The following is a 13,951-nucleotide window of genomic DNA, read 5'->3' on the forward strand; positions in this document are numbered from 1 at the left end:
ATTAAACCATCATTTTGTATTTATTGTGTAGGTAAGTATTATGGCACATTGGCCAATCGCTGTAATGCCATAATACTCTTTTTTGTAAATAAATGCTTTATTATAGTTTGTCGAAAAACATTTCAAATTAAAAACAATGCAAAGTAGATTTGATAATTATTTTTCTGTTGATCTATTTATTGCAGGGTATTTTTTTATAATTGCAAATTATCTGTGTTTAGTATACCTGCCCTTAAAAGAGTTTAACCCCACAGCGCCGACCCTTTCCCATATAGTTTTTCTTCCACCAATACATCTGACACCGTTTAACCCCCCTCGCTTATTGATTGCTACCGTTGTTACCCCACCTGTATACATGAATATATATTTTTTCCATTTCTTTTCTTTACAGGTCGAACATCAAATGAACACTAGAGTCACGGAAGCGAATTGTGTCAAGAACGACTGAGGAAACAAAGATCGCCCCAGCCGATACTGTTGTAATTTATCGATACAATCGTCAGAAGAGAAAGGGTTAAGACAAAAAATAAAATAGATGTTTTATTAAAAACAAAAAAAGTAAACGACAGATCATGAAATTCCGCACAAAATGGCGTCGGAAAAGCTGTTGAAGACGAACCATTAACGTTTTTACACGGAGAGAAAGAAAAAATTGTGAAAATTGCGACCGTATTCAAAACGGCATTCCTAGCCAAGAAGCAGGTGCCGGTGGGGGGGGAGGCAGTCGGCAGGGGTGCTGAGGTTCCCCGGATGCACCCCACGGGGGCCGCGGCGCTGCCCGCAGGCCAAGAGTTGGAACCCCACGCTCTACACTCCATGGACTGGCTCTTTAAGAAGGAGAGAATCTACTTGCTGGCACAGTTTTGGCAACAGGTAGGGCGATGCTTCCATTTACCACTTAATATCCTTTACAGGTATTTAGGCCTGATGCAGAGACGTCGTCATTAAATTTACTTAACTAAGGGCTAGATATCTTACTTATGCTCCTAAAATACGCCGCTACAGTTTAATGGCAATTTAAATGAAATACAATACTATATTGTCATGGACTATATTATGTAGGCACGATATTATTGACTATATTGAAAGCTGTCACATGCGTACCTCAATTCTGTTATAAACGTGTATCGGTGCTAGTAAGTAAACAGTCGCCTAAGGTTACGAGATACAATACGACATTTTATATCAGATCATCTACTACGTCAAATGCCTTGTTCGGACTGTTCCAGTGATTTGGTAAAAAACCGTGTCTGAACAGACAAATTTAGTCGAGTAGTTTAGTAAAATGGTCAGTCAATCCGATCCATTTTATTCTATTATTTCGGGCGAGTAGCGACCCCCACCACCTCTCACTATATACTAAACAAGCCACGAAACAAATCTGAACAGGCGAGTTCATTAGTTGTCGACTGCCGTAAGAATGACACGGCGCTGGAGCGAAGACACTACTTATAAATTCGTTTTTGAATATTTAAGCCATGAGTGCCTATGGAATTTCAAATCTCCATTATATAAAAATAAACAGGCTAGACAATTTGCTTATAATGACTTAGAAGTTACAATGAATATTTCTGGATTTGGTGAGAAGGAGATTAAGTCAAAAATTAAAAACATAAGGTCCATATTATATACTATACCATATTGCTTTGACTTTTCGTGACTTCTGCATCCATGTTTCGCAGGATATCATCCAACAAATAAAACCATTTTATAGACGGAACGTACATTGTGTCAGTCCCGGCACCAGATTTTTTTGATTCTTTTATTTTTTCAACTCTTGCGAGTAGGTAGGTATGGACCTTATTGGACCTTATGTATAGGTTTTTATTTATTACAACATATTTTATTTTTATTACAATTTAATAATTTTGTCAGAATAAGTAGTTAATGCCTACTAAGTAGCCATTAATATTTATTTTTAATTTTTAGATCTACCTACCTACTCGCAAGAGTTTAAAAAAATAAAAGAATCAAAAAAATCTGGTGCCGGGACCGACACAGTGTACGTTCCGTCTATAAAATGGTTTTATTTGTTGGATGATATCCTGCGAAACATGGATGCAGAAGTCACGGAAAGTCGAACCAATATGGTATGTACACATCAATAATAATTGCTACTATAATGAACCGATCGAATATTTAAAAATATTTTCGGCGCCTTCACCAAATTCCTACACATCAACATTTCGTCTCGTGTTAATTTATTGACATCTTTATTATTTTTCGTCGGAAGGCCATAAAATTTATTCTCAAATGAAGCTAGTATAATTAATATGTTTAATTTGCAAATATGGTCTGCAGAACTACGGTGACAAGTTCTTAGCAATTTTATGTTACCTTACTTCGTAATTTGGGTATCACGGGGTTAGGTTGATCACTATATTTTTTTTGTATAATACTAATATTATCAATTAAACACATATTTTTTTATGAGCTTGTCAATGAAATACTATGAAAATACCTAGTTTTTAAATTAAAAATTATAACATTTATTTATTTTTCACTTAGTAGAAAAACTATTAAATTGAATAATCGATATATTAATTTTAGAATATACAGCAGTGGATAATATTATTGCAATAATTTTGAATTATTGAAATCAAAATAATTCATAAAAAACCGAAAATAGTGAGATTTTCATAAAAAATCGAAATAAAAATAAATATTTTTTTCATTGATTTTTTTTGTCGGCATCAAACATAATAATTAGCATAATTTTCTTCATTAGAGTTTCAATATGTTTTATATTGTATTAAATTTATTTTATTTTTTTCACTTTACTCAACTCAATATTTATTCTCCATTTTTATATCTCAATAATACTTTTGCTAATGACATTTGAAATTTCATTGTTATCTTTGTCAATAATGAATATCCTTAACAGCAAGATTGTTGTCAAAGATGTACAAAAAAGTACACTATTTCTATCGAAACCCCTATAAAACCTTAGTATCACGGAATAAGCTCAGTTTACCTTATTCACTTATTACAAATTACAACGCAGAGAGTTCTTTTTTCTCGCAAATTTCTTCCTCCAATTCTTCTGTTATAGCTATAGCCATTACAACTGAAGTTATTAACTTGTTTATATTTGCTTTGTTACGTTGTGCTCTGTTCATTTTGACACTTTTCAGTTACTAATTCATTAAATCACTCGCCACTCTACTAAATCACTCGCCTGGGCCCCGATTTTCTAACTATCGACTCGTGTGGCACCAGACAACATGACGTAATTGTGACGTCAGCCAATCCACGCTCGAGGCATGCCGCCCGCGCGCAGTGCTCACCGTTGATAATTATTACGATGAAACACCTATATGTGTATGGTGACAATGAATAGCGCCGCTGTCTGAGTAGCGTGATTTTCTCGAGTGCTATTATCACTCCGGCAGTACGTCACAATGATGTCATATGACGTCATGTCGACCGGGAAGCTTGCACTCGAAAGTTCTAACATAGGGCCCCTGGTCCGGACCGGCCTAAAGCGCTGCATGCGGTGTCACCGTTGTTACGTCACGTGCACTTTGCATATTGACTTGCCATAGCAGATACTCTATCTCTGGCACTGTTGAGAGGAATTAAAAGCTTTCATTTATACCTATTTCTCCTCTTCACAATAATTATTCTACATTCGAATTAATAATCTTCGTCTACTTCTGCAAAGGTTGAGGTATTTTAATGTTAATAAATGTGGAATAAAGTAAATGCAGAGAGCGGGATTTAGTTCCAGAAACAACCGTAGAAGCCTTGATAAATAACAACTAAGCATCTCGCCCTAAGTCATAACATAACGACTAGAGCGTTCATTTAGGTACACATAAATATTGATAGATACGTGGATCTCAGAATATAATATAAGTCACTATTTTTTAATTCTTTTTTTATATATTTAGTTTAATAATTCGTAATTAGTAGTTAGTTATAAATACTTTTACCACGTTTTTCTTAGCTCTTATTCTTGTTTGTCCGGTGGGTTGTTTATCCAGTACAAATCTTGCAATCGATTTTTAACTAACATCCCGACAGACATTTGAAACTTTTAGAACATATCAGAACACGATGCCATTGCATTCTTTTAATACTTTTAGCCATCTTTAAGTAGAATTGAATTCATTTTCAGTTAATTCTGTTTTGTATGAAAAGTTATTTCGGAAGAAATCCGTAATCCAATCCACTATTATTGGTTGCTAAGGGGGTGGGGTGGTCCTAGCAACTAAATTATTAATATATACGTGCGTTACTGTGGAAATCAAAATGACATTTCAGTATTCTATATTTGTTTGTTTGTTGCAAAATGGCAAAAAAGTGATTTGTTGACAATTGCCTTATTTGTCCTAAATTATTAATACATAGAATTGTCAAGTTTATATGATTCAACAGAAAATTTAAAAACGTGGTATATAAAAAGTTCTTTTTATCTTGTAATTATTTCATATACTATAAAATAATACTGATTGGTGGGTACCTAAGCATAGATAATTATGTTTATTTATTTGATTTATGTTTTAGCAATATAATCCAACCAATTATTTGTGTTCGTGACGAATAAATAAATGCGAATTATTAACACCTATGTAATAATATTACATTAATCAAACTATCATTTCTTAATAAATCAAATTCTTTCGTACTAAAAACAATAAATTATTAATACGAATAGTGACTAGATATAAAAAGCTAACATAAAATATTAATATAATTACAAGATAAAAAGAACTTTTTATATACTTACAACGTTTTTAAAATTTCTGTTGAATCATATAAACTTGACTTGACTAGCTTAAACGATCAAAAAATTTTGTACTTGATAGAAATAATATTGAAATGTCATTTTGACATTTCATATTGATTTCCATAGTAATATTAATAATTTAGTTGCTAGGACCCCAGACCCCTAGCAACCAATAATAGTGGATTGGATTACGGATTTTTTCCGAAATAACTTTTCATACAAAACAGAATTAACTGAAAATGAATTCAATTCGATTTAAAGATGGCTAAAAGTATTTTAAAAAAATGCATTGGCATCGTGTTCTGATATAGGTATTCTTAAAGTTTCAAATGTCTAGCTAGTCGGGAAGTTAGTTAAAAATCGATTGCAATGTTTGTACTGGATAAAAAAACCACCGGACAAATAAGAATACGACCTAATAAAAACGATATAAAAACTAGAATAAATTGCATTATTGAAAACACCTAATCGAAACGTATAGGTATTCCACAGTATTCAATATTTATTTGTAGTCACATTAATAAAATATTAGGCCAATCCATAAATAATGTGGCATTTTAAGAATGTTTAAAATAGTTTTAAAATTCAATCCAAGATATACCTACCTACCTATCTTCCGTTAAAATAATAGACAGTACCAACTAACAAAACGTGGGTCGAACTACAAAGTAGTAGTAAGTATTATAATTATGCTTATTCATTCTTAGCAAAATTAAGTACAATAAAGCAACATGCAATGTCAAATAATATTCGACAGTTGCCAGCAATATTAGTTTTCTTATCCGATAAAAAAATTCTTTATGTAGCTACCTACCTACTGACAAATTTACTATCGAACTGTTAGAAAAAGTTGATTGACTCAAATTAAAAATGGGAGTCGAATACTGCAACCAGACATTAATTTGAATATTTTTCGAATTTAATTATTACTACTAGAAAATATATCCCACGAGTTCGTTCAAGTGAGACCTGCGATCCTGTTGTTTGAACGCAACATAGATGTTTATTGACTTGCAGCACTTACTTGGAAGTTTTATCGTTTTTTTTTTTGTTGCCATCGACAATGTTCGGACCATCTCTAATCTGGATCCAATCAAACCGAAACTGGTAAATAACATTTTTTTGCGCGAATATCGCTGTGCAATCATTCGATTCGACGAATTCTAAATAATCGATCGGACAACTTAACAGTGGAATCGACTTTGCGATGAAAAAAAACACGATCGATTCGCTTCACCTCACTATTGGTATTGATTGGACTGGTATCTAATTTCACAGCTAATTTAATACTTTTAATAAATATGTAGGTACCTATACCTACATATAAGAAATAAACTTTGATTTTAACAAGCGAATTTGTTAGAAATAATTTATTTCCTTCAGGTAGATCATTCACCAATTAATATCAGTTCAGGTAAATGTCGATCGGTGTTTCCGACCCTCCCTCACCTCGCAGCAGTATTTAAAAAGTGACTACGCCCTCCAGGTTCCACACGACGGTAGGCATGGAACATGGCGATGTACCGATGGAAATGGTGCCCAGATACTGGAGCGTGATGGGCCGAATTACTAGCAGTAATTGTTCACATCTTTTCCCACCTTGGTAACTTGTGTAATATTCCAACACTTTTATAGTATATCGTCAACAGTCTCTGTTAATCCATCGCTGGATGATAGCTTCCACCATCTTCCAGGTCCTAGGACGGTCTCGTAATTGTAAGGTCTCACAGAATGAATAAATTCACAATGTAATTATGTTAAAGTGTGCACTTGTGATCATAAACCGAAACACACCCATATATACCCATGAACTAGGTACCCATTAGACCTAATTATTTTTCTATTTTAAACCGCAACCAGTTAACATTTTATTAGTTAAAGTAAGCAACACGAATCGATGAATTACTGTAATACTCTGGCATTCAACAATATCGCAAATGTAGGTATCTACATACCTACTTACTTGTAGCTAGTATCACGTTCTGTTCCTCTTGTCATAACATCCCCGCACCGCGTAGATCATTCTTGTAGCAACCCCACAGCGCTGACATCACGCAGAGGATGACGCCAAGTGCTCTAGTGGTACAGCAACACGTCATATTAATTTGAAACCTTTGGTAGGGCTCAAAAAAATATTTTTCCAGGTACGCTATTGTGCCATTAAACTCAATACAGATGCATACATACACCTGCGTATGGCAGTGTGCCAAGTCCAGACAAATACGAAATATTTTTTTTATAATGTGTATAAAATTCTGCTCAATTTAAATTTTAAACAAAAAAAAATCTTCGAAGAATCGTCAAGTTTTTTAACCAATCGTCTATAATTTCCTATATCCTCCGAGATACTACATAAAAAATTGATCATTTTGAGCCGACTAACTATACTAGACAATTAAATATAGATTTAGCTCAAATCTTTGGTTTTTCTACTTTGTATCGCAGTATGACAGTTTTATATAGATGATCGCTATATATTTTTTTAAAACAATAGTAAAATTTAACTAAATAATAAATAATTTCATTGGAAAAATAGTCAATAAATTATCAAGAAATTCCCATGTTAAAAATATTAAGTTTTATAGATTTTTTCGAGTTTATTGTATTTTTTATATGTATTTATTGTATAGTGGCACTCTTTGTAAGAAAATTGTATTTTTTAATAATAATCGGCAGTTATTATAATATATTATTGGGATCGGTCAATAATGAACGCAATTTTGAAATAACTCAACTTCAAAGATCATCAACTTAATATGTATTATATAAAAAAAAATATTCTTATGGTGCGGTTACACTGTGGTTTAATGAAGCAAATTACATAGTTAATTATTGATTAAATAATGTAATTCATTTTAATTGATGATTTTTGTGTACTATACCTATCATGTGAATATTTTTGACATCTTCAGATACTAGGTTATAACGGTTCCATGACAAAACACAACAGTGACAAAACAGAACATTAAAAAACAGAACATGACAAAACAGAACAACGATAAATATAACTATGACCTTTCAGGAAAAATATAAATTTAATATTGAAATTGTCCTATCTATATTATGTTGATTGATTTTTAACAGCACAGATTTTCAATACGCCATAATAAATCAAATTATATACCTAATTTCTGCATTCCCAATCGCTAGAAAGCCTCAAATAAACGGGACTTTGCCGGCAAGCTTAGGATATCTCATCTTAATCAATAGTATAATATGTTCAAAATGATTGGGTGACTAGGTACAACGAAATAGTGACCTGACCTAACCTATCCTAACCTGACCTAACCTAAATAGATTTCACAAAAAATTATGTTTCATTTTTCCCCTGGCTGTTCTGTTTTGTCCGGTTACTGTTATAGTACAAGTAGGTAGATACACACATATTGCAAATATAGGTAGGTATCCACAATCATTGACATAGCAGAGTTAAATAATGAAATAGCTGTATAACTTTAAACGTATTTAACATATTGAAAGACAGTAAACATTATGGTATTGATAAGTACCTAAATAAGACTGTATTTTTTTTCATTCATGTACCGATACTAGAATGTCTAAACTAAAGGGAAAAACTAAAAGGGAAACCTGGGCCACTAAGGACGATGTACATGGAATAGTACAAAATTTTCATGAATTTGAAAAACACTAAGTAGTTATCCAAGACAGCGAATAGAAAGCATATAAATCCATAAATATTGGATATAATTTATAATATTTTCAAATAAAAAGCAACTGAATATCAATATACATAATGTACCTAATGAATACCGATGGCCCTCATAAATTGGTGCAAGTATCTGGCACATCCAATGTTTGCTTTAATACTCTGATGTGGCATGTCTAAAAGACAAGAGAGCGCGGATAACACAAATGGACACTGACGATCCTTATAATTATGAATGTTGTCATGCGCATTCGATAGCCGCCTGTGGATGCGACATGCCGCAATATTAGGTAGATGAACACCCTTAGTTATACATGCAGGCCAGGTATTTACTCTAGTCTCATCGTGTGGTGTCTGGGTATGAAAAATGTACCTGGACAAGTTCGGTATTCTGCGTTTGAAGCGATGAAAATCTATAGGTAATAAAGTGAATTTGGAAGTGAGTTCCACCGCATTAAATCCAAAATGGACACCCCAAAACCATTTTTCTGTGTGGGCGCCTGCTCGAGATTGTATACTTATTAAAGAAAAACTCATGGGAAGAAAAATTAATAAAAATAAAAAAAAATACTGATGAGGGTAGAAGAGGGTGGTGAAAAAGAAAATAAGAGAATTACTGGTATACTCAGATAAATACAGATGTATCACTATTTACACCCCAGTTATTTTTGAAAGTTGACCATAATACTTATCAGCTGTAATAAGTCTATAGGATTAGTAACGTCTTGGATATAGCCACATTATGTTTGTAATTTAACTGATATTTCTCTAGGTACAATATTGGCAATTCTTTAATTTAAATAAAATAATGTGAATCGCGTCAGTGTGAACGCACCTTAAGAGTACCACCGATGCACGCTTGAACCGGCGTAATATTATCAATCATTCGGACTCGAAGTATCATCATCAGCATGAGATCCATGAGCAGGTACAATTATCGAATTATAATTCTATTAGACCATCGCCGGTCGCACGTACACTAACACATTGACATAGCTGTCCTCAAACTGTGGCTCGTAAGCCAGTCGATTTTACCTTTCTTTTACAAAAAGAAATTACAATGTAACTCAACATAATATGTAAGCATTATATTCAAAATCTTCACATAACAGGAAAAAGTATGAAAAAAAGAAGTAAAATAATTACTGATACTTACGACAGTTTGATAAAATAATACAAAACGATACACAAGTAAGCAGGTAGTGCAATTTGTTTAGACTACCTATACCATAATCGCTAAAAATATTCTTTTATCAATAAAATATGTTTTGTCTATTAATAACACAATCACTGCTGACCTTTTAATTACCACATTTAAATAACACGTTAATTATATCTAATGGCCATAAACTCCAAACGCTCCAGTCGCGGTGTTAGCACTAAATGAGTTTTAACTGAGTACATATTATGGCTTGAATTAGGCAGGGTTTAATTGAATTTTAAAAAACTGTCAAACACTATCTGCACATTTTAATATTAGTTAAATGAAAACAAATACTTTTGACTGACACAGTTTAGTGTGTCGGATTTTAACAGCCTTCCTCCACCCTTCGCCACTGACGCATAATATTATGTTGGAAAAAATCGAAGCCAAATAATGCTCGCTCCTGATTATTGGCTTATTATTGAACACTGCGTCTACATGTTAAAAGGGCCATCGTAAATGACCCTACCCATAAATATATGAAACTACTCATACACATTGCATTTTTCACGTAAACAAATGAATATACTAAGTTAAAAAGTAAATAGGTACAATGTATATTACATGTACCTACCTTAATATCGAAAAATAAATTTCACCTACTTTGCAATATGTGTGAATATTTAAAATTCGAACTTATTCATAATATGACGTGTTGTATTAAATTAGTAATGTGTTCATTCTATTAATATCTAAGAGCTGAAATACGGCATTGGAACTTGCAACAAATGTACACGAACTTAATTGACCTCAACAGTATCCTTTGAAATATACTTTGAAATCAAGTTATTTGAACTAACCGCAGTCCCCTTAGGCAGTGTTCATTTTGCGCTTTGGCTTCTTCTACGCGATAAAAACGTGGGTCTTGAATCGGATATTTCGAAAGACAACGTCAACGATGAAAAACTTTGAGAACCATCGCAGTGACTAACACATTCTTATTATCTCAAAAAAAAATCGATTACGTCTAAAATTTCGAGATTTGAAGTGATTATAATATGTACTTGACGATTTATTTCGGCGTACACAGATACGTAATTGAATCGAGCAATAAATATCGGCACGCAAAAAATGACGCACAAAAAGCGTTGTTTGCTGAATTTTGAGAGGTATAAATTACGTACATACACTAACTGCAGGGAAATAACGGGTCATTTTTTTCCTTAATTTCAAAATCATCGCTTAACAAACCAAACTGTACTTTTAAGACATGATCAGTGAATTTTTCGTCTATATCCGTTTTATGATACGACAGAATATTCAGTGTTTTTTTACAAGAATTGTTTGTACCATTGCCGACTCAACTAGAAAGCCGATACATTCACAACGACTGGTCCTACTTTTTCCGCCCTTCCCGTTGTTATCTATATATGAACTGTCATTGCCTATCAGTGGCGAAGGCTCCATAGTAGGCGATTATTTAAAGCCTACCTACTAAGAAAAATGGATCTTCAAGGAAATAATTTAAATTAAAAAAAATAAATACACTGAAATATCCAAGATAATTGAAAGTCATCTATCATCAAAATTCAGAAGTACATAGCTTTATTTTATAAATTAGTAAGGTTTATAACCATAACTACTGCCTCATGGATTCAACTATGTTATGAAATATTCGATGGGAATTTAAGATGTGGTTTGTATGCGTTTTTAGTCACGTGACGCCACTGACGCCAGTCTCTGTCTGGCTTTTTATTCCAAAATCATAGGCTGTTTAGTTAGCGCTTACATCCGCACATTTATTCAAAATAATTAATAAGACGATAATTTAAAAAATAATTTCTATGGGATTCAATCGCATATAAATATTGATTGTTATTAAAAATATAAAATAATTTGTCTCGCGATTTTTATTTATCAGTTATTTATACCTAAGTCTGTCTTTTAAATATAGAAGTATTGTAAAATGTCTAGCTTTACGGGTTAAATAATAAATTGTTATGGAACATATTATACACAACAACGGATATTTTCAAAGATGATAGATACTATCTTTTGAGCGTATGTTATGTTTATAAATGTTTAGGAAAATACATAATTCAATCGAATTGCTTATTTATAAACTAACTATATCAAACTAATTGAAATTTTGAAATTTTATCGAATTAGTGTACCTATTCATCAGTAGTAATATAGGTTTATCTTTTTATTTCCCGTAAATATATCTGACAAGCGTGGTTACTCCACAGCCTACCTCTTTCCAAAAGTCACCCTTCGCCACTGTTGCCTGTCATACTGTCGTGTTCACACAGGGAATGGTTTGATTTGAATAGATAAGTTACATGATAAATAATACACCAGCATTAACACACCTTCTACAAAATGTAATGCATAGATCAATGCTACATCTTTTTTGGAAATCGATATTACCACCGGTTTTCGTGTGAAGGACTAGTCTGACTTTGACAGCTGATGAATAACAGGAATTTATATTATTTATTAATAACACTGATAGTTAATATATTTGATTTGAGATTTTTTTATAATTCTATTTGAAGCGAGAAAGGGAGAATCAATATGTCAAGCAATCTGGAATCTGATTTTGACAGCTGAAAAGTGCACCACTCATTACTTGTGCAAAAAGTTATGCTCAGGCTTTATTAATCTAAAGATGGCGGTGGTTGTACCCAATTCAATTGATTCAGGAGTCAGGACACGGTGGCGCCATTAATTATAACTAAGAGAAGTCACTGGGTCATTAGATAAAATATATCGTTAAGAACGTACATAAGTGAAACGGCAAATAAATTTCAACAGTATGCGGGACGTAATTTCGGTCGCGTTGCCAGTCGGAGAGCGATAGTCGAACTGTTCGCACGTCAATTTGTTTTGTGATGGCGTCGGAGGAATATATTCTTAAATCGTTTAAAGATGACTAAAAAACGGTCCGCATGTAGGTACTTGAAAAAGAAAACATGTCAATGAATATACTATTAGGATTATTACGAATATAATAATAAACATAACATTAAAAGGACGCATGTTGAATTTTTATGTCAAATTGTATTTCTTTCGGCACGCGTCATTTGCACAATCCCGCTCGCCAATTGGCGACTAATGCAAAATTTCGTCTCACCTATTGCTGAAAATTATATGCCGTTTCACTTATGTATGCTCTTAATTCCCGGTGAGGCATTTTTTTCGTCTTCTATTTGTTAAATGCTCTTTTATTCCAATTATTCAAGCAAGCAAATTTTGAGTTTTAACGCCGCTCAGTGCGACAAACTGAAGACTCAAAATGACAAATTGAATTGAACAATTTTAGTTTTATACCTATTATCAAAATCCGCTACCGTTCTGTCATTTGCCGATTCGACAAGCCTTGTCAGTTACAAATGCGATTCTGCCGCCGACTACTGTAAAAAAAATCGCTCGCCAATATGCAACATGGAGTGGGTTTATATTATATATTTTTTTTAAATTTCATATATGACGCGCGGTTTGGGTACTTTGTTTATACCGCCATACGAAATCAACCGACGCGATCCGAACAAAAAAACACACACTCATTTAATTTAAATTTTATAATATGAAAACGGAAAAAAAATCAGATACTTAGGAACAGTAAGTTGCAAAAAATTGCATTCTGAACTCTTAATAGACCACGTTTTATTAATACACGAGTGAAATTGTTGCAATGAAACAATCAATTTAGTTTTTTTTACAATAAATCATCGTATATAAAGTACTTAACCACATATTAAGACATTATTTTTTTGTATTTTCTAATTACTAACATCAAAATTCTTGACAGTCAGTTGTGTTAGAAAGTCATAAAACTGCATTATAATCTAGTATAAGGCTTTAGATTCAAATGTCGATTAGATCGAATAACAGTACCTAACGAAGGGTAGAGGTAGGCTGTCAAATAGTGCATATTAACTTTGTTAGTCATACCTACGTATTTGTTTTCATTGAAATAAGACTACAATTTACAGATAGTGTCGTTAGTTTTTAGAATCAATTAAACCCTGTCTAATAATCCATACTAGTTTTGGTATACTTTGGACGATAAGACAAAATTATGCACACTTTTTCATTCATACTTATTTGTTTTCGTTATATTATAATAATTTATATCGGTTGTATCATCAGTTTGCCATTTACTGACAGATCCCTGACCTAAACTTGCTAATGAACAATTACAACTTTTATTGTAAATGCAAAAACCACCCATATTGCAAATGATTTATGTCACTCAGTATAACAAATTACCAATTAGTACCAGCCAATCGATAAAATAATTATTTTTCATAACAATTCATACCAACCTGTCATCGTATTGCAATAATCGTGGCGCCAATATTTTAAATCAATACCACCTATTGTTTTAGCTAAATTTAATATA

General features: G+C 32.7%; 1 protein-coding gene across 10 annotated transcripts in view; it reads left to right on the forward strand.

The window, feature by feature from the left end:
• ct (homeobox protein, cut) overlaps nt 1-13,951 on the forward strand; it is a 411,674-nt gene that overhangs the window by 26,934 nt on the left and 370,789 nt on the right. For all 10 annotated transcript variants that reach the window (XM_085950763.1, XM_085950753.1, XM_085950755.1 and 7 more), the window contains exon 2: nt 392-873. Coding sequence is in view for 9 of the 10 variants with exons in the window: in XM_085950753.1 (XP_085806879.1) it covers nt 751-873 (123 nt within the window). In the remaining variant the exon portion in view is untranslated. The remainder of the gene's footprint in view (nt 1-391; nt 874-13,951) is intronic.

The sequence above is a fragment of the Rhyacophila brunnea genome, unplaced genomic scaffold (assembly GCF_057557595.1).
Source record: "Rhyacophila brunnea isolate RB1 unplaced genomic scaffold, BYU_Rbru_1.0 scaffold_23, whole genome shotgun sequence".
Classification (NCBI taxonomy): domain Eukaryota; kingdom Metazoa; phylum Arthropoda; class Insecta; order Trichoptera; family Rhyacophilidae; genus Rhyacophila; species Rhyacophila brunnea.